Source organism: Chinchilla lanigera, unplaced genomic scaffold, assembly GCF_000276665.1.
Source record: "Chinchilla lanigera isolate Chin_1 unplaced genomic scaffold, ChiLan1.0 scaffold00067, whole genome shotgun sequence".
NCBI classification, from domain to species: Eukaryota; Metazoa; Chordata; class Mammalia; order Rodentia; family Chinchillidae; genus Chinchilla; species Chinchilla lanigera.
Window position 1 is genome coordinate 11721530 of NW_004955468.1, and position 21033 is coordinate 11742562.

The 21033-nt window shown below is 56.8% G+C and overlaps 1 protein-coding gene across 3 annotated transcripts; it reads right to left on the reverse strand.

Annotated features, from left to right (window-relative positions):
• Positions 1-1186: 1186 nt before the first annotated feature.
• On the reverse strand, positions 1187-20093 carry Igsf9 (immunoglobulin superfamily, member 9). Of its 3 annotated transcripts, XM_005400186.1 has the most exons (21): positions 19322-19403; positions 17135-17394; positions 16763-16951; positions 11002-11154; positions 10205-10359; positions 9860-9977; positions 8343-8484; positions 8081-8226; positions 7852-7994; positions 6506-6646; positions 5822-5938; positions 5463-5613; positions 5138-5261; positions 4739-4914; positions 4219-4469; positions 3927-4011; positions 3662-3838; positions 3412-3454; positions 2304-3164; positions 1905-2032; positions 1187-1691 (listed from the first exon to the last, which is right to left on the reverse strand). In XM_005400186.1, exons 2-21 carry the CDS (start codon positions 17190-17192, stop codon positions 1510-1512), a joined length of 3540 nt encoding a protein of 1179 aa, XP_005400243.1. In that variant the 5' UTR covers positions 17193-17394; positions 19322-19403; the 3' UTR covers positions 1187-1509. The 3 variants fall into 3 exon arrangements, with proteins under 3 accessions (XP_005400243.1, XP_005400244.1, XP_005400241.1); XM_005400187.1 differs by lacking the exon at positions 16763-16951; XM_005400184.1 differs by lacking the exons at positions 16763-16951; positions 17135-17394 and having other exon boundaries at positions 19322-20093.
• Positions 20094-21033: the final 940 nt, after the last annotated feature.

Here is a 21033-nt window from a genome sequence, read left to right on the forward strand (position 1 = left end):
AGTGAGGTCATTGCTTGCCTTGCCCCGGGGCGCAAAGGGCGTGGTCAGTGTTGGGACTCTAGGTTCAGGCCTGACTTCTCCTGCCTGCTCATCTCTGACCTGGCATTTCTTCCCAAGCACCCCCTCCCTTTCAGGCTTCGGTTGAGCAGCGTTCCTGGGAAGGGCCCCTGCTCATCATCAGTGGTGCTCTCATATAGGGTAGAGGCCCCTGTTGAGCCTGATAGACGTCAACAACCAGCATCTTCTGAACCTTCCAACCTGTCCCCTCCCCGTCCTGCTCAGACCTACGGCGTGTCAAGTGTTTTCCCTCCTGTGCCATTGCAAAGGCTGTTGGTTGTTCCTCTCCGTGGTGTGTTTTTCTTTTTGGTGGTACTGAGGATTGAACCCAGGGCCTTCACACTAAGCTACATCCCTAGCCCTTTTTTAAATTTTGAGACAGGGTCTTACTAAGTTGCCAGTCTGGGCCCCAAGCTTGGGATCATCCAGCTTCAGGCACCCAGAGTGCCGGGATTACAGGCCTGCACCATTAGGCCACCAGGCCCAGTGACCCACATGAGGTACTTTTCCAACCTTGACTGGCATCTCACCTACTCTAGCCCTTCCCCACTTTGTGACTTTGGGGCAAATTACTAAAGCCCTCTATGCTTCGCTTCCTGTCTACAAAGGAAGGCAACAATATTACCAAGATTCAGAGCTGTAGATAACTGAACAAAACATGTAAAGAGCTTATAGCAGTGCCCGGCACACGTGAATGTGACTATCATTATTATCACCTTCCGGGAGGTATCCAAAAGATGCCCCATATGTAGCATTTTCCCCAGAACACATTGTAAACATTCACTAAATGTTGACTCCAGCTGAACTCTTTCCTTTGTGTTACCACAATAACCCACACATAGCTTTATCTAGGAACTTATCGCATCATACTGGAACTATTTCTTTACTTCCCTGCCTCACTGGCTAGAAAGAACTCCCCAAGGACAAAGTGATGTCTTACAAACTTTGTATTTTCTCACGGCTTCTGGCTTAACAGCTGGTCTTTAGTAGCCAAGCTCAGTAGGCGCCCAGTAAGTCCTTAGGGAATGACTGTTGAAAACACCCCCATTTGTTCAGAAAGTTTCCCCTCTTCTTTAAGGGTACAGGGATCTTCCCACTTCACTCAGTTTCAAAGCTAGATACACAGGAATATTTTTTCAGACTTTATTTACCTGTAAAAAACTTCACTCACACCACATATACCACATACACCACACACACACACACACACACACACACACACACACACACGGGCAGGCTAAGATCCCTGTTCCAATTCCCAGACTCCAGACTCACCTAGGGGTTCAGCACATACATTCCATACCAAGCTCACCCAAGCCCACCATCAGGGTCCGTGCCTAGGCACCAAAGGGCAGGGGGCAGTGCCCCAAGTTGCAGCTAGGTCTTGCTGGGCGCCTCCTTTATAGGTCCATAGGCCTAGTGCGGGTCCGCCCAGCCTCACATTAGGGATATTCACAGCAGCGTGGCCTGTTCAGGATGGAGGACTGGCTGTCGATAGGCAGGGAGCCGGGCCCGGGTAGCATCGCGGCGGCGGCGGAAGGCCAGGAATTCCTCTCGAAGTGCAGCACAGCGGGCCTCAGGGCCAGCAGCATGGACAGTGTTCAGAAGGCAGCTCTCCTCTGGAGTCTTCATGCCTGCACAAGGAAAGCAGGACAATGAGGCGGCGGCCTTGACACTCAGACGTGAGGATCCAAAGGGCCTTTGGGAGCAGATGTACATGGGAGCAAGGCACGGACTGTAGAAAAGGAGTCTGATATGGGGCCTGGTGGCACAGACTGGTCCTCAGGTGGCGGGGGTACATGGGAGAGCACAGCCACTAGTGCCTGCCTTTCCAGAGGCTTACACACCTAACTCTGGCTCAGCTTCGGTTCGGATCCGAGAACTCGCCAAGCCCAGGTGCAGATTCTCCAGCAATTCCAGGTCCCCAGGGAATTCTGAGTCCCATTCATAATTCTCATCCACAGATGTGTTCCTCCTATAAAAAGGGACAAGCACACATATTGTGGTAAACGGACAGACAATATCTAGAAAAGTCTGGAGCTGGGGCCCCCAAACTCAAATTTGGCCGTAGGTTTCCCCTGAAGATCCCTGCACCTTGGCAAAAGCATCTAACAGAAGACAGGGTCTCTAAGTCCCAGGATGGGAGTGGTGAGGGAGCAGTGTGGGGTACTGGGTGAGGGGGATATTATTTGAGCCAACAGTACAGAACCAGGATGAGGGCAAGGATAGGCAGCAGCTGCCCTCACCTCTTGCTGACTGTCACCACATGTTCCCTCCGGGGCCACCTTTCAGGGCCACTGGCCCAGCTGCTGGTGTCTCCTGGCGCCGGGCTGAGGTAGCTGCCCCCTGCAGAGGGGGCCGTGGAGGGGGGCCGCAGGAAGGAAGCGCTGCCCCTTCCGCTGCTCTGGCTTGTAAGGCTGCCCCTGGGAGCAGCAGGAAGAAGGCCTGGCAGCAGCCGTTCCCTCAGCGTCCAATCAGCCAGGGCTGTGTAGGGGGATTCTGACATGGCCCCAGCCCCCACCACAGCGCCAGGAAGTGCTGCCCTGGGGGACATAGGCAGGGAGTCCGGGTGGCCAAGGAAAGATGAGGTGGGGCAGGGCCTGGTATCCATGTAATCTGGGGGCTGAGCAGGGCTGGGCTCCTCTAGCGGGGGCCAGTCCCCATCCACATTCATCTCCCGGAAGAAAGGTAGGCTCAGGTATTGGAGCAGGGGTCCAGGACCTGGTAGGGGACTGGGTGGCACTGCTGGAGGGGGCCCCACAGGGCTGATGTCCGCAATGCAGAGGGGCTGGGGTGCCCCACTGGGGCTGCTGCTGCTACAGTCAAAGGACCGGGCCAGACGCTGGGATGGGGCCTGAAGTTCTGCCCGCTCCAGGCTTGACCTTTCTTGGGGGGCTCCCACGTTGGGTCCCATCACAAAGCGCCCGTCTGGGCCTCGGCAAATAGGCTCCAGGGGTAAGGGTCCCCGGCTAGATGGAGGATCCGGATGCGGGCTGGGGGGACGAACAGGTTCCCCCCAAAGGAGACTCTGACGCAGGCTGGGGACTGGGGAGCCCTGGAGTTTCAGCTTGGCCACGCTGTCAGGGCTGCTTGAGCCAGGAGCAGAGCTGGGGAAGGACAGGAGATCAGGGTCTGTCCTGGAGAAGTTTGGTGCACAACAGAGCAGCACTAGGGTGAGCGAGGAGAGGACCAATATGGTGGCGGGGGTGGAGGGACGGCACGGGCAACGCTGGGTCCGTGCCCAGGCCGGGCCTCTGCACCCCGTTCCCACCCACCTCCAGCTTCTGTTCTGGCCCTGGAGAAGGCGCAGAGGAGGAAGCAGTGGTTACTGGCGAGTACAATAGTGGGACTTACTGTGGGCCAGACTTCCTGGGCGTGGAGAATATCAGAGGTGGATCTGTAAGGGCATGAGAACAGGTGACCCCGCCAAAACCAAGCTCTCCACAGCCCACCCAATGCTAGGCACCCAGCCCCTGCCCATTGGGCTGGGAAAAGGGTGGGACAGCCCAGGTGCACCTGGACTGTGTGGGAGGGAGGGCCTTTCCTCCCAAGTAGGCCAGGGTTGTGGGTGGAGGGGCTCCAGGAACAACATGCAGGAACCTACCCTGGCGGAGGCGCTTGCGCCGGCGTCGCGCAGCCCTGCGCCTGTTCATGAGGCAGGCGGCCAGGATGCTTACGAGGACGGCCACGCCCAGGAAGCAGACACCGCCCACCACGCCAGCCAGCACGGGCTGAGGCAGCAGGCCCGGCAGCTGTGTGCGCGAGGGGTAGACCTCCAGGCCTGGACACCGGAAGCAGAAGAAAGGTCAGTGGGCTCGGGACTCCTCAAGCGCAAGCCCCACCGCCCTTTGCTCCCACCACATTCTCACCCGAAGTGGAGATGTTGGCCGTGTTGCTGGCTTCGCTGACGTAGCTCCCAGCAACCGCAACCAGGCGGAACTCGTAGAGAACATCCTGGGAGTGAGGAGGAGTAGGGCAGGAAGTGGGTCAAGGCTGCGTCGCCCTCCCAGCCCCATTCCTAAAGACCTTGCAGTTGGGAGGTGAGGTCATGGGCAGGACAAGGAGGTGAATATACGCAAATCAGGAAGAGAAGATGGGGCTCCGGGAATGCAACAGGTCACCGAAGAGGCCCCCACCCCACTCCTGGCCTCCTGCACATACCTTGATGAGGCCTGGCACCAACAGCTGCATTTCTGTGCCGGCCACAGCTCGGTCCAGCACCTCCCAGCCCTGGGAGCCTTGCCGTCCTTCCAGAATGTAGCCATCCAGTCTCTTAGGGACCAGCTCTGGGGGATCCCAGTGCAAGAGTACCCCCCGGGGTGTTCTCACTGCCACCAGACCCCGAGGGGGGGACAGGGGAGGCAGTGTCTCTGTCGGTGGGAGTCTGGGTGCAGCTGGTGTGGTAGGAAGCGCTGAATGGGACAGACAGGCAAGTTAGAGGTGAGAGTTCCCAGCTCCCCTCATCTTGCTCCTCCCTGGTCTTCCACAGCCCCCCAGTGCAGCGCTGTCCTGCGGGGACCCTTCCACACCCCCGCTGCCCAGCACCTCAGCCCCCTTGTCCTTCCATGTCCCTAATACCCACAGCCTTCCATGTCCTTCCATGTCCCCTTGTCCTTCCATGTCCCTAATACTCCTCACCCTCATCCCCATCCCTGCTGCTCTGTGGCATGAGGTCTCTCACCTTCTGGTGCAGCCAAGATGATCTCGCTAAAGGGACCACTCCCCAGCTTGTTCTGAGCTAGGACGCTGAACTGGTACTGCGTGTGGGGCTGCAGCCCAGGCACAAGGAGGTGGGCGGCCCCTATAGGCACCGCCAGGGACACCCAGTCATGGTGGGCTCTGTCAGGACGCTTGGCCCTAGGGCACACAGGAAGTCAGGGGACATCTCATGAGAAGGCCTGGAGTCCAGAGAGATGACCTCCCCTCTCCACCCAACCATCCAAGGTCCCGGGACCTGGGACCTGAACACCTATGAGTCTCTGGAAATGGCAGCAGAGCTGAGACATGAGTAGGAATGAGGGCTGGAGAAAGGGAAGAGGGCTAGATAGATTCAGGGTGAAGCCAGGCACAGGTCACTCACAATGGGGTGTACCAGACACTGAACCTCTGCAGATAGCCACCATCAAAGCCAGGTTCCCAGGAGACATTGGCACCCTTGGGCAAAGGCACCACAGACACATTGGTGACAGCATGGGGGCTGGTGCCTGGGGAGAGGATGGAGGGAGAGATGACAGTCAGGGCCCTGAGGGAGGGTGAAGACTGGGGTTCATGGAAGGGTCTGACCTCCACCCATCGTCCCACGGGTCCCCTACCCACAATCCCCCAGCTGAGCCTCCAAAAATGATTCCCCTATATCCCACCCCACATAGTCTTCCCTGGCACCAGCATGCTCTCCAGCCACTGACCCAGCACGTAGACATTCGTGGAGGTGGCCACCCGGGCTACGGCATTGCTGGCACTGCACTCCCAGCGCCCGTGAGCCTCTTTGGTCAGTGGCCGCAGGATGAGGCTGCTGTTGCTGTCCACCTGGGCCTGGCCCCGCAGCCCACGGCCCACCTGCAGAAGCACTGGTCAGCCCTGAGGACACACGCAGCCACCCCTCACCAAGGGGGCCACTCATCTCTCCAGGAGGCTTGTTGCCTCCCCACCCTGTGTCTGACAGCCCACTCCTTCCCAGATCCTCTTTCCTGTGAATAAGCCAAGGGCACAGAGACAGAGATGCAGGGTGGCGCGGCTCACAGCAGGAGCAGGGTCAGAGCCTTACCTTGGCCCAGGACAGAGTGGGAGGAGGATCTCCTTGAGCAGAGCAAGGGATGAGTAGCTCCCGTCCTACTTCTTGGAAATATTCTTCCTTGGGCCGTTCTACAAAGGCTGGGGGAACCTGCAGGCCACAGTTGCATTGGGAGGTGCCTCTCTCAAAACCTCTCTTCCACCTGTCTGAGGCTGGGTCCTCACCACACTCCCAGCTCCCTGCTACACCGTATGTCTCAGTCTCCAGCACATCCTTCCCCCACCTATTGCTCCCTTTCTCTCTAGCTCTGTGTGTATGCTCCCCAGCAGGTGAGGCTGAGGGAAATGGTAGGATGGGTAAGGACTAGTGAGCCGAGCAGGACTCTCTGGAGATGTACAAACCTCTACAGATTGCCACGTCCCCCTGCCCTTTGCTTCCTTCCCCAAACCCCCAGGGACAGCAGCAGCATGGTTAAGATTAGCAGGAGTCAGAGCAGACAGACAGCTCATTTTGTGAATGTGTCATGCAGCTGATGTCCCACCTCCCCAGCATCTCTGCAGAACCCTCTGGGATAACATCTGACAGCTGCCGCTGTGGCCAGCACGGCAAACACAGACCTGAGAGGCCCTCCCACACGTGTCATTTGTCAGTCTCAGCAAGCATCTTCCACCACCTGACCCGCTGCTGCTATGGGCCCCTGGCCCACCTGGGCCTCACCTTGAGCAGCACTCGTGTCATGGGGGAGGGCCCAGCAGTACCAAGGCTGTTGTAGGGCGTGCAGGAGTATTCTCCCAGGGCATCTTCATTCCCCAGGGCAATGATCAGTGAGCCTTCTGTGCCCTGGGACCAGCCAGGGAACTGGAGGAAAGATGAGATGACAACCAGAGAAAGGAATTCAGCTGAGGCACGGTCAGCATGGAGAGTTAGTACAACTCACTCTGCGCAGGGACCCCACAATGCCTCCCCTAGGCTTGACCTCTCTCAGAACCCCAGCCCTCCATCTCTTTCCTACAGAGGGGCGGTATCCCTCAGTGTGAGACTGTATCTGCCCAGGTCCGGAAGACCTGTGTGTGCAGCACACCCTGGAATTGAGCCCTGCTCACCTCCCTGCCTGCTGCAGCCTCTCCTAACTGCCCTCCCGGTGCTTCACGGTGCCTCTTCCGCCCCAAACCAGCTCCTCCTTCTCTGTAAAGGTTGCCACTGTCCTCCCGGACAATGCGGGACCCCTCCCTCTTCCTCATTCCCCCTATCTAAATACTCCAATCTGTCATCCTTCAGAATGAGCACAAGGGCTCATCCAGCTTTGTGTCCTTTAGCTCAGATTTCTTAACCCTGGCACCTGGGCCACCTCCACAGCCTTGTGACTCTCATCCTAAAATCCATCTGGCAAACTCAGCTCCTGATCACAGCTCTGATGCTCCACTGCCTTTAGACTTTTTTTTTTTTTTCAAACATACAACAAAAATGTATTGAGTACTACTATTGTAAAGAGCCCTGAGGATATTGTGATTAAAAGATGCAGCACTAAGCCTCAAGGAATTTATGGTCTCTGCAGACAAACAACAGATCTCAATCACCTTGGAGTGAGGTAATATGAACCTGGCATGTGCTGTTTTGCCTTTTGGCCCCAACCTTTTTTTCAGCTTTCTCTGCACCACTCACGTTCCTTCAGGCACCGCAGCCCCCATCAAATTGCCCAATTTATCATTCCACAAATGCACTACATCTGTGCTCCCTCTGGCCCCTGCTTTCTGCATGAAATGACCAGCCAGGCCCAATTCCCAAAGTCTCAGAATCTGTTGCTTATCTGCCCTCCACCAGGCCTAAAAGGAAGGTTTACTCCATCCCTGGCCTCCTAGCAGACTCTATTCCTGACCCTCTCCTCTGGGCAGTGTCTTCCTTAAGGATGGAGGCTTCTTTCTGCTGCTTCCCACTCACCACCACCCACAGCACCTAGTAGGGCATGTGCGCTCCTGCTCAGAGCTGAATTATACTGCGCTAACTCCATTCCAGCTGCTTTCTGGCCAGAATGACACCTTCCACCCCCTGCCCCAAGCCTGTACCTTGTCCAGCTGCAGAGCCTGCCCATCCTTGGTCCAGGTAACAAAGAGGAGCGGGGGGTTGGCACGAACAGGGCACCGGATCACCCCCTGCATGCCGATGGGCAGGGGTGTCTCAGGAGGCATTGCTGTCACCTGGGCTGGGTCTGGGGGAACGCAGTGGCAAGTTGGGGGAGAGAGCCTGGCTCAGGAGAGGGAAGCAGGCCGCGGGAAGAGCTAGGGTCAGACTTACAGAATACAGTGAGGTAGGCAGAGGCTGAGGGGGGATGCAGCAGGCCATTGCTGGGCACACAGGTGTAGCGGCCAGCATCATCCGGCTGGGTGGCCTGCAGCCGCAGGCTCCCGTCCACCAGGATCCGCACCCGGGACTGCAGGCGGCTGCAATATGCCGTGTGTGTAAGGAGGGGTCCTCCAGGTCTTACCCAGCCAAAGGGCTCTTCCAAGACTGTCCATCCGCTCCCCACCTCCGCTCCTCCCAGTGTGGGTGACCCTACCTAATGTGGAAGACATTGATTCCATCCTGGAACCAGCTGTAGGTGAGGTTAGTGGGGTACGCCTCAGCCCTACAGGCCAAGGAAACATCCTGGGACACATTGACTGTGCTGTTCTTGGGGGGCACCACGATGATGGGGGGTCCTGCAGGGAACACAAGGGGGGAGAGGTGGCCTCAGCCCAGTCTTCCCAGATCCCTCAGTTCAACTCTTCTTGGCTCTGCCCTCTGGTACATAGGGTTGTTATGGGGTCCTGAGGACCTCAGTCAGGACCTTCCCATTAAGTATAACAAAAGTCCGCTTTGAGTGCTGCTTCCCTTCCCAAATTCCTCCTCTTCCACCGAGAGCAGCCCCATTTACCATTTCCCCTGCCCAAAAATTGTGTGTACAGGGGAGGAGGTCCGTTTTCACCCTGCTTATTCACGCTTTGGTCCTTGCCCATAACATCTAAGGCACCTCCATGTCTCCTACTCTAGTCCTGGTGCCCTGTGCTTCGCCCTGAAATGCTGCAGCAACCTGACTCCAGGCTCCCTTGTCGCCAACCTAAAGGTCAGTCGTGCACTAAGGCTGCAGATCCCACAGCAGTTCGGATCCTATCACACTGAGTTTCCGCTTCTGGACCCAGCCCCATGGGCCCCATCACACAACCCCCCATCTGTCCATATTCCAGCCCTCATGAACTCCTGCAGTGTGGGGACGGGCTGTCCCCACAGCCAGCTCACTCCTGCCCTGATGCCTCTACTCTAAACCCCTAGTCTGGCATGCCCTTCCCTAGGGCCTGGCCAAGCCACATACCGCCCGCAAAACTGTCTCTGACTGTGCAGCTCTGCTGCCTCCTCCCGGGGCCCACTGCTTGGGCAGTCAGTAACAAGGGAGAACAATGGGAGCCTGTGCACGGATCCCCTGCTGCAGCCAGCTCTGAATGCCCAGCACCTCGCCTGCTCATCCCATGCATCCTGCCAAGAACCCGCATGGGCAAATTGCTTCCCTTTTGTAGATGCAAACATGAAAGCAGAGAGATGGCAACTTGTCTCAGCTCAGCGGTGTTGGGAGGGGGACCGACATGGGACACATCGCCAGGCCTCCCCGAATACCACGGAAAGCCTATGTCCACGGAGTCACAGGCCATCCTACTCCCCCTCGCAGATAACAGGCACTGTGAAGGTGACTCGGGCTTCACACGCCTCAGCTTTCTTTCCACAGGACAAAGCCTAGGCCAGCAATGACTGTGTGCCACACTTGTGCCTGCCGGGACCTGACTAAATTCTGTCACAGTCCTAAGAAGAAGATGTCAACCTTCCTCTTCACTGAAATGGGAAGCCGGGGCTCGGAAGGGTCTACACCAGCACCCAGACCCCGCCCACTGTAACACACTGCTGGGCACTAAGTATCTATTTGTCTGTTTACTGATCCCGTCGCGACCCTGTGCAGACATCATCCTCCTCCTCTTTATCCTGCGGTGCGCCTCCCCACCTCTCACACAGGTATCCCGGGTCCCCAGGCCTCCCGCCAAAGAGCACCTAGCACCAGCAGCTGGGTGGCGTGGGTGGCGCTGCCCTCCGTGCTGGAGGCTTGGCAGGTGTAGACTCCAGAGTTGCCTCGCTCCACCCGCCGGATCCACAACGTCCCGTTCTGCACCTGGAGAAAGAATCCGTGTTCCCTCTCTGCTGGGCCAGCCTCGGAGCTGCACTCCCGAGACTGGCCAGCAGAGGGAGTCCGCACGCTGGGCTCTGGGGAAGCCAATAGAAAGGTCCCATTGGAGGCCCATCTTCCAGCCTGGCCCGAGACTCCCCTCTGTATCCCAGTCTGTTCCCCGCTTCCCAGCACACTCCAGCTGGCCCACTCTGCCCAACTCTGGGACTCACTTGCACCTGACCTTGGCCCCTGCCAAGGTCCTGTCCCCAGAGCTTCCAAGTCACACGAGGCTGGGGGCTGCCGCGGGCCACGCAGCGCAGGGTGACTGGCTCCAGTTCTCGCACTTCCAGTACTGGGGGAGGTGTCTCCTCGAACTGAGGGGGCGCTGTAGGGGAGAAAGTCATCAGGAACTCCACTGGAGCTATGGCCCCAAAAGCAGTGTACAAGGGCCAGGGAGACAGGCCATTCAGGGCTGCACCCCTCCACCCACAAATGGAGCCCAGGGTCACCCTGTCTGCCCCACCAGGGACCAGGACAGAATTGCACCAGCCTATCTGCTCACACTGTGCTGAGCATAGAAAGCAAGGAGGGAGGAGAGCTAAGTGCAAGGCAGAGCACTGTACAGGGAGTCAAAGACCTAGGTCCTGGACTCTGCCCTGCCAGTCATCAGACACCAGCAGCAGGACCTGCTTCTCTGCTCCTCTCACCTATGAGATGGATTATGAGGGAGGATTAATGGGGTCCGACGTGAAAGAGGTGCTTTGAAAACATGGACCAATATCCCCAGCCCCCCAGCCATCACCCTGGCCAGGGAGGCAGAAGGAAAGAGAGAAAAAAGACCTTTCTGACTCAGCCTAGGCAGCTGATTTGAAGAACTGAAAGGATGGGACTGACGGAGGGTCAAGGGGTGTCCAGAAGGGTGGGGCACTGCAGCTGCACTGAACTCCTCTTCCCCTTCTCCTACCAGCCAGGGTCCCCATCATCCTCCTGCCCTCCCTTCTCCACCACCTGCTCCCCAGCCTCATACAATTCACTGTCAGGTGCACCCAGGAGCCGTTGGCAAAGTCCTCTTCCGGGCTGTGCCGGTCCAAGAAGAGCACGCGGCACTCGTACCAGCCCTGGTCTTCTACCCGGAGCCCCTCGATTTGCAGAGATGCTCCCGTCTGCAGCCGGACTCGTCCTGGGGAGAAGCCCTGGATTAGGGGTGCTGAAGGGACCCCAGAGGAGCCCCAAATCCCTGGTCACACTGGTCATTCTCAGGGGTACAGAACAGTTTCAAGTCTCTGTTACCCTGAGGGAGTGGGGCCTACAGTGGCATAGGCAGGGTTTGGTCTCTGAGAGCAAGTCCTTCCATTCAGCCCTTCTGACTCCTCCTGCCTTACAACAGCCGAGCCCAGTCCACACAGAGACCAGGGGCGGGGCAGGAGGGCACAGTGTTCCACCAAACCACACCAGGCTTCCGGTGCTGTTGGGCGGGCAGGGGAGAGTGAAAAAACCAGCATTTGGTCTCTGGATGCCACAGGATCTGGCTGTCCCTGACTTCTTTTTGTAGGAGCAAGGTATGGCTCCTGCGGTACTCCTCCTGCCAGAGTATTCTGTCCCGGGAAACCCCAGCAGTGTTTGGGGCCCTAGCAGAAGTCCAGACCTCGCCTTCCAAAGCCTCTAATCCCTTAGCACTATTATCAGCTGCCTAAGCGCCTTAGGGTGGCCAGAGTCCAACCCGGCGGGGCAGCAGAGTCAGCAGCTCTGCACCCACCCCCTCCATGCCCCCGGGCACTCCCAGCGGACTGACCTCACCTAGCTCCACAAAGCCACACACCACAGCACAAGCAGACACTCCACTCCCCCAGCTCAGCACCCGCAGCACACCACCAGGCTCAGACTGAGCTGCCCGTCCACTCAGACCCTCAGCTCCTTCCACCGATGGAACCCTGCACCCCAGAGGGCTCCATGGGACCCAGGCAGCACAGCCGAGTGAGAAAGGTATACACTTGGCAGCCAGCGAGCTAGGCGAGAATCCAGCTCTGGGCAAGTTACTTGACCGCTTTGTCCATTTCAGTTTCCTCTGCTATAAAAATTAAAAAAAAAAAAAAATGGGGTGGAGTGGAGGGGTAAGACAAAGCAGGGAAAGCACACAGCATAGTGCCTGGCATCAGCTGGTATTCAAAGGTTGCTGAACAAATGAATAAGCTCCAGATTTTTTTTTTTTTTTTTTTGTCTTTTTTGAGACAGGGTCTCGCTATGTAGTTCAGGCTGGCCTTGAGCTCACTTTGTAGCCCAGGCTGGTCTTGAACTCGCGCAACGATCTTCCTGCCTCTGCCTCCCGAGTGCTGGGATTACAGGCGTGGGCCACCACGCCCAGAAAGCTCCAGATTTGAAATCACAAGTCTGCGTGGATACTGGCCCCATCCCTTACCCGATAATGTGTCATCTCCCTTTTTTCCTCCACAGGTGAACTGCACTGCCGTGTGCCAAGTCACTCTACCAGAAACCTCATGTAACCCAGATTCCTCTGTCACCGCCACAGGCACCTTTTCCTTAAACCTTCCAACCCCCTAAATATTTTCATTTCCTTCCATATCATCCACTTTGAGCCAGTTGTAATGGTGAATACATTGTGTCAACATGAGAAGTTTGAGCAACTCAGCAGGGTGCCAGGGTCCTCACTTTGTAAACATCCTCATCCTGTGCAAGAGGAGGGCAGGGAGATGGTGTGAGCGCTACATACACCCACCCTAGCGGGTGGTAGCCTGTTTACAGTATAAGGGAGGAAAAAAGGCTTGCTCTCCTCCGACTTTGGCTCTTGCTGCTTTGCTGTCTTCTACCGTCTTGAACTGTTGGAACTGTTGCCCTTGTGCCGTGCCGCCGTGCCGCCGTGCCGCCGTGCCGCCCTGCCTTGGAGCCAGCTGATTACAGACTGAAACCTCCATATACTGTGAGCTAAAAAAAAAACCCTTTCTTCCTTAATTTTGGGCATTGGGTATTGTCTCAGCAATGAGAGAAACGTAACCAAGACACCTGTCCTGTCTCTCACCTGGACCCGCAGCCTACTTACTCACTTCTACACTCACCAGCTACCTACCTCCACCTTGACCTGATGTGGACAGATGGTATTTTCTAAACTTTACGGGGCAGGCACATGCTGTTCCTAGACAGGTCCCTTAGCACCGTGCATGCCCCACCTCCTCCCAGCAGTAGAAATCCTGAACCTATTAGTGCATTCATCCTCCACCTGCTTCCATTCTACCTCCGCGGACCTGGCTAAAGTAGAAGCTCAGCCCGCAGTGCCCCTGATGCCACAGGGAAGAAGGGGAAAACCATCACACTGACGCTGGCTTGTGAACTGTGCAAGGGTCCTTTTCAAGAATAACTTCCCAGGATGTGGATTCCTTAGGATGGGTGGACCTGCTGAAAGGGCGAGGTGTTTAAATCCCCACCCAGGAGATAAAACTATGCCTAGCAGGTAAATATTTAACATAATGATAGCCTTCAACCCACCATCAGGATTCCTCAGTAACCCTAACCTGCCTGGCCACTGAGCCTTGCAGACCCCAGGCTACAACCCCTTCTGTACCCCCTGTGAGAGTAACTTTTCATCCTGGAGATCCTAGAGTGCTAGTATAAAGGAAGAAGAGAGAAAGGGAGTGAGCACTGAAGATGGGCCCTGTAATATTTGGCACTGTCACCATATTTAACCCTCCCAAGAATTCCATTATAGATGAAGTGATGTTAAGTTTCCTTCTAAAACCTCATGGCTAGTAAGTGACAGGGCAATGTACTTTTTCATGGAGTACTGGTGTTAGGAGTGAGTGACATTTAGGTCACTGAGCATAATCCATATACTCTCCCTTGGGAAATGCTGGGAGCCAATGGCCAACAGTCCCAAATGTTTCCCTGCAGAGTATCAATGCTGCACACTCCCTGTCCTAACTTTCTTGGGACATCCGCCAGATGGCCAGGTCTGCAGCGTCACAGAGGACCAAGGAGATGGCCAGAGGCAGCAGTGCTGAGGCCACCTGCTGGACATCTGCAGGGCCAACTAGAGGGACTTAAGATCTTCCTCCTGCCGGGGACATAGCTCAGCGGCACAAGCGCCTGCCTGGCAAGTGCAAGTTCGTGAGTTCGATTCCCAGTCCAAAAAAAAAAATTAAAAAAAAAAAATCTTCCTCCCTGTGGGAGTTGTGCAGGAGACAGAGGCCATCTCTGCCTTTTAGGCTCCCTGATGGCAGGAAACTCCATGCTCATGAACCTGGCAGGTGTGTCCATGCAGACAGAAACTCAATCCACGGCACCAACTGTGCCCAGACAGGGCACTGTAAAGCAAGAGGACCAAAGAGGCTTCTGGGAAGACGTAACCAGCAGAGGCTTTTGAGAGACACAAGCCAGTAAGGGGAGATGACTGGAGTGAGCAGGGCAGTTCTAAATGGCAAATGAAATAACTGCTTTTTATTAAACGACTCAGCAGTGAGAAAACGCATGTCCCTTCAGCTATGGGGCACCTTGAAACTCTCAGGAAATATAGCACAGAAGGCCAGAAGCCCACCCCATAGATGCAAAGAGCTGGTCTAAGATCCATCTAGGAACGCTGGTGTAGACAAGCTCAGCCTGCCTTTCTCCCATGCCTCGCCTACAGGCACCATGCAGGGTACTTTACCTACAGTAGCTAATTTAATCATACTATATTAGTCCTACTCACTTTATACTGCTTTGAACTACTTTTGCAGTACTTTATGAACCCAGTTTCTACTGCCAGATGGCTTCTAGAGCCCTCCAAGATTGGAAACTTTCCTTTCCATGTGGTCCCTATAGCTCTCGTCTCTCTCAAGTCTCATCTTCTAGGCCACCAGCTTTCTGCACAGTCCCAGGCCCATCTCCCCTCCACTGGCCCAGAGGGTTTATGACACAACAGCATTTTTCCTAGCAACCTCCACCTCCCGTTGCTTAGCAACTGCAGTTCTAAGTCCCCTACACAAAGGCTGCGAGGCTCCTTCCACTGAGCGTCAGTCAAAGGGTTAATGGGCTCAGAGGCCTCCTTCAGGGGTCCCCATGCCCTGGGCCAGCTCTGGTTGACAAGGAGCTCCAAAGTGGAGAGGGCAGGAGTGGGAACAAAGGATAGCGGAAGAGGAAAAGCCCCGAAGGCTACTGCTCGGGCCCTGGCAGCTCAAGGAACAGCACACAGACACCACAGCGTAGAAACCCACAGGTGCACAGGTGGCCATCCCGTGACTTCTAAGCATGAGGTTCCCAAGGCAGGACCGAAGCTGGAGTGGAAGGAAAAGAGTTCTGCACCTTCCAGGTGGAGTCCCAGGAAAGGCCCTCCCACCTCCCCGCGCCTCCCCGCCCTCCTAGAGACACTCTCTCCTTGCAGAGAAATTCTGTCTCTCTCCCCGCATCCCCCGAATCTGTCCACCTCAGCCTGCAGCCCACAGCCACAGGCGGCAGTGGCAACCTAAACCCCTCCCAGGCCCAGGCAGGCGGGAGGGAGGGCTGGTCCGCACACAGCCTTTTTTTTTCCTCCACTTGTGCTAATTGAGGCCTGCTTCCCCGCAAGCCCCCTTGGGCTTGTGTAGACACATAACCTCCCACCAGGCTGTTTGCCAATAACTGCCCCCAGTTTAAAAATAAACCCTCCCCCTCTGCAGCACCTGCCTGTGCTTCCTCCCCTGGGCTCAACCCACACTGAACGGTGGCCGGAGCCCAGCCAATCCAGTGCCTCCCTCAGGATTCAAACTGCAAGAGAAAGGTGGGGCTCCACCACCACCATCCTCCCAGGTGGTCCTTCCCAAGTTTCCCCTGAGGGGGAGGGGGGCGAGGTTCTCTCTTGCCCAGATCCATCCTCGGGACTGCCACAGGCCTTCTGACCCCTGGCACTAAACCGCTCAGATTAAGGCTCCTTTCAAGATTAGGAGCAAGCTGCGCCATTCTGGGGAGCCAGCTGGGCTGCAGCAGAAGGCTCCAGCGACCCTAAAAACTCCTCTACTTCCCATACAGGAGATGCCTGGAGCAGCAACCCAGCCAGCCCTCTTCATGCTGGGACCTTTGGGGAGCCAGGGTCCTCCCCAGCCTTCCGCCTCTGTGCCCATGTTTTTCTCCCCGTCAAGATGAGCCCCACTTAGAGAAGCACAGGTTGTAGCTGCTCAACCAGCCTTAGGACCCTTCAGCCCATTCCCTAGGTGCCTGGGACCTAGCACTTTGGACTTCAGGTGAGGGACAGCTAGCAGAGAGCAGACCCAGGGACCAGGATGGGGCCAGGGATGGAGACTATGGAAAATCAGAATACAGTCTGGGAAGTTTCATGATAAGATCTAGAAAAAGCGATTAGGTTTAGAATAGACACAACTGTTAAGTCAAAAGGCAGGGTGTGGTGGTGCATGCCTGTAATGCCAGTACTGTTGGAGGCTGAGGCAGGAGGGCTGCAAGTTAGAGGCTAGCCTGGGCAGTTCAATGACTTAGCAAGACCCTGTCTCAAAATAAAAAAAGTTTTTAAAAAGCACTAGGGATGCAGCTCAGTATGAAGGCCAAGGGTTCAAACCCCAGTATCAAAGGAAAAAAAAAAAAAAGGTGCAAGATCTTTGGAACAGACCACATGGAATTCTAAGCAGCACAACTGTAGGGTTTGTACGTGTGAATGAATGACTTGCCCCATGAAATAACACTGCTTGGGAACACAGCCATGCTTGGTAAGCAGTTAGGGCAGTGGAGCTGGAGATGAGCTTGGGGCAGGGTAGAGCGGTTAATGAGAGGCTTCACACCCTCCCCACCCTCCCTCCCACCGGGACAACTCTTACCCACGTAATCAGGGTCAATTCGGGGAGAGTACAGGCCAAACTGGATGAAGATGGGAAGCAGGAATCCAAAGCGCAGCCACTCGATGACATGCAGAGGGGGGTGGCCAGCCGGGGGTAGCAGGTCACAGCCCAGCACTGCACTCTCCCCAGCACGGCCCACCACAGAGACCACCTCAGGCTTCCTTCGACCTGCATGGTGGGTGGCGTGAGGGCACAGCGGGGGCCAGAGTGAGAGCTGGAGGGGAGGCTTCATCAGCACCTCACTTCTCCAGAGCCAGCCCTCGTCCTCCCCTGCCCTCACCTCACACGGTCACAGAGAACCTCTCGGGAGATGCCCCACACCCCAAGCGCTTGTTCTTAAACCCAGCTCACCGCCAGCCCCCTGGCTGATGATCAGGCTGAGGATGGCCAGGCTGAGGGACCAAACCATAGCCCAGCAGGCCTGCTCGCCCAGCCCCTCCCAGCCACAGGAGCCTAGATGGAGGGGCCGAGGGATGTCCGCAGCCCAGCAAGCCCGGGGTCAATCCTTCTGATCGGGCTCAGGCAACAGGGTTCAGCCGTCACTCCTCTGCACAGTTAGGACTTAGCTCATGGAACACCCGAGGAGGCTGTTCTTTGGAGAATCACCAGATCTAAATGCAAAACGCAAAGCAATGTGCGGAGTTGGTCAATAGTGGAGCCCAGAAGAAAACTCAGTCAGAGAAAGGCACTAGGAAGAAAAGGAGGAAGGACAGCGGTAAGTGGCGGATGCTTGCCTGCAAAGACACCAGGGAGGCAAGCACTCTACCACGGAGCTACACCTTCAGCCCCAAGACCCGAGATCTTAAAGCCCAGGCATTGAGCTGGGATAAAGTATTTGGAGAATGGAGGGTGTGCTGACACAGAGACCATGCAGGAGAAATGGTGTGGCCAGTAGAGGAAAGGTCCTAGGAAAAGCAGAGGAATTCTGGGAATACTTCAGCTATAATGTCCTCGGCAAACTGAGCCAGCAGAGAACTGGAGGTTTCTTCTACACGGGGAAAAAGATTTTTCAGGGGAATATGGATGATCAAGACCCTCACGGCCCAGCCTCTTTCCTTACTCAAGGTGGCAGACAGCAAGCAAGAATCAAGTTATGGCCCGCCCTCATGTCCACCATGTGACAAGGACTCTGTGGGATCTTTGCTGAGACACATCAAGGGTTAGAGTCCAGACTCCCTTTTCCCCCAGGAAGTGGTCCCTGGGCATCCCCACCAGATCCCTGGCCCCATTTCCTGCCTCTACAAAGAGGACTGGAGGCTGGGGACCCTGTGCGGGCTTCTTTCTCCAGTCAGCCTCCCAGCACTGCTCTCACAGTGAGCGAGCCTTGGGGGAGGAGCGGCTGCCTCTCCACCCACGCTATGGGTGGCCCAGGCAGCACACTCCAGGTCTGGGCAGGTCCTGAGGCTGGCAGCTGGCGCCCTTCTTCTTCATGAAGCTGCCAGGCACCACAATCTAAGTGCCTCACCCCAATTCCTCCCGCTCACTCCTCTCCCATATCCTCAGGGTGCCAGGGTTTGCCAGACCCTCCCTTTCCCAACCCTAGGGGGATACGCCAGAAGCCAATAACGCCTGTGAGTCAGTCCCTAGGGCACACAAAATGAGCCCTGCGCAGGGAGGGTAGGAACACTGTCCAGCCTTGGCCCCACAGGTCCTAGGGCAGTCAGAGTGAGCCAGATGGCCCTGCCCAGGCCTGGCAGACCCAAGTGGACTCTGCTCTGAGGCCTCTACCCCAACCCTGGCCTCACAGTCCAGCGCTGGCTGTAAAACATCCTCTACTTAAATGCCCTTTCATGCCTAACTCCTGGCAATGCACCAGCAACCATTCCCCCTGCCTCCCCTGCTCGGCCAGCTCACCCATACTTCCCCAAAAAGCCTTCTTTCTGAGCGCATAGTATAGGAATCCTCAGGTCTCCCTGGCTCAGTTTGCCAGGAACCTTGAAACCCAGGCGTCGCCAGAATTCCCTCGCTTTTCCCAGGATCTTTCCAACTCCACGGGCCCCACCGTTTTCTCCCGCCCAGTCTCCCCACCAGCCGGCCTGCATTCTCCCAACGACTCCCATGCCTGGCATAAGTCTCCCTGTCCCACCCTCCCCCAAAGTCCAGCTTCTCCCACCTGATCTTCAGTGCAGCAGGTCCTCTGCCCTGCTGGGCCCCCCAGGCCACCCGCTTCTGCCCATCCTCGGGCTCCCTGGAATTGCCATCCCCGGAATTCTGGCCGAGCCCATAATGCACTTGATACTCTACCCACAACAGTCCCCTTCTCCCTCCCATTCTCTGGCCTCCTGGAACCCCTCCTCTCTTTTGCAACCCACCAAGGAACTCCCTCACATTAGCTCCAGAACTCCTCCAGCGGAGGGGAACCCCTCACCCACCCATCAGCAATTTCACTGCACTGCCCAGAACTCCCCTAGTTCTGCTACCCAAAGAATCCCACTTCTCTCCAGAGCTGCCCCCCCCGCTGCCCCCCGTCCCAACTCCCACTGCTCCCCAAGCCCCCTGCCGCACCCCACTTCCACCCCAGGACGCCCTCGCGCTCACCTGCTCCGCACCGCTCGCTCCGCGCTCTCAGCCACACAATAGGGGGCGGACCCGCCTCCCGCCGCGGATGCCCCGAGCGCCTCCCGTCGCCCTGGAGACCGCCGGTCCCCTCCCGCGGCGGCCAATTGCAGCCAGCGGAGGCCCGGAGAGGCGGGCGGGACCCCCGCGCCGCCTGGGAGTTGTAGTTTCGGGAGAGAAGGACTCGGTGGCACGTGGGCTTAGGTCGCCCCCTCGTGGAGCTCTGCACAACCAAGCGTGGGAGCCGCCACGCCAGCAACCGGGTCCCGGCGGCGCCCTGGGGCCGCAAGAACCTGTCCCTTTGCAGACGCCTTTCCTCGGTGACCCGCCTCCGACTCGCTCCCCTCACTGCAGGGTGAACCACAGAGGTGGCTTCGAGGGCTGAAATCCGAGCGGGGCACGGGAGCACCCAGCGGGCGGCACGCCGCTCCGCCCTCCTCCCGGGGGATCCACCCAGGTCCCTGCTCATCCGATCTCCTGCAGCAGCCCCATCCCCACCTCCACCCCTTTCCTCACTAGCCGGACTGGAAATACCTGTCTGCGCTGGCGAGCTACCGGATCAGGCCTGGCGCCTCCCTCCCGCTTGTGCGGCTGGAGGAGGCTGCTCTCTGAGTTTAAGGTGCCAAACCAAGTCCCCTGGCAGCGCCCCGCGCCCACAGAAACAGGCCCAGAGGGAGAGATGACAGGCATCCTGACAACGGAGACTGAAAGGGAGAAACGAAATAAATGAGCGTTTGCTGAACCCCTGGAGGGTGAGGGACCCTGGACTCCGTGCCTTATAACTGTTATGGGCTCTACACAGAACCCCTGAGAAGGAAGTTTAGTTCCATTTGAAAACAGGCTCAGCCACAGGAGGTAACTTGCCCAGGACGCCCCACCTCCACCCACGCAGGGCTGCCTTCCCACCCAGGTGGACCTCACTAAACCCACTCCCTGGATACTTTATTTACAGGCAAAAAGTTATCTTGCCTATCTGCCCCGGGGACTTCTACTTCCTCAGCTTGGTACTGCTGTCAGAATGTTCAGTTATTTGCCTTCCCCGGTTTAAGCAGTTGTTGCCTATCCAGGTCCTTCCCATCCTATCAGGAAGCTCTCCCTCTCCCACCCACGTCTGATATAGGACAGACTCACACTGGGTGTGCCGGGCCACACATTCGTGGAATCATCCTGCAAGGTCCGGAATCCCTGTCATGATGTCCCTCCAGGAGGCGATCCAACCCCTGTATGAGCACAGCCTAGGCCAGGAGGCCCAGCGTTCCAGCATGGGCAGTCACCCTTAGAAAGCTCTGACTGCTAGCCTGGTGCTTCTTCCAGCTAGAAAAGTCTGGGTGCTTCTTGTCACAGAGGGAACAGAAGAGCAGCTGGGGGAGAGAAAGCTGGAGCAGGGGGTGTAGTCTCTCCTACCACCCCTCCAGCAATGGTTCCCCAAGAAGCATCTGCACACACCACTGTTTTGTCTACTGGAATTACACCACCCTAACGGTTGGTTTAACTACAGTGACAACCTTTGAGTGGGCACTGCACCAAGGCAAGGTAGGAAAGTTGGTCAGAGGGAAGCTCCAGGGAAAGATCTCCCTCCCCCACGAGGGAATAGGCCTCACCTCTGGTCTCCTTGCTGCTCTTTGAAGTGGTTTCGGAAATCAAATCTCATTTGGATATTAATTTTTTTTTGTCTTTTTGAGACAGGGTCTTGC

Coding starts and splice junctions, on each gene's coding strand:
- Igsf9 (XM_005400184.1), bottom strand. CDS start 19,808: ATGAGCAGGGACCTGGGTGGATCCCCCGGGAGGAGGGCGGAGCGGCGT. Junction 9,978..10,204: donor GGGGCCAAGGTCAGGTGCAA/GTGAGTCCCAGA, acceptor TTCTTTCTCCAG/GTGCAGAACGGGACGTTGTG. Junction 4,915..5,137: donor AGTGTCTGGTACACCCCATT/GTGAGTGACCTG, acceptor TGTGTGCCCTAG/GGCCAAGCGTCCTGACAGAG.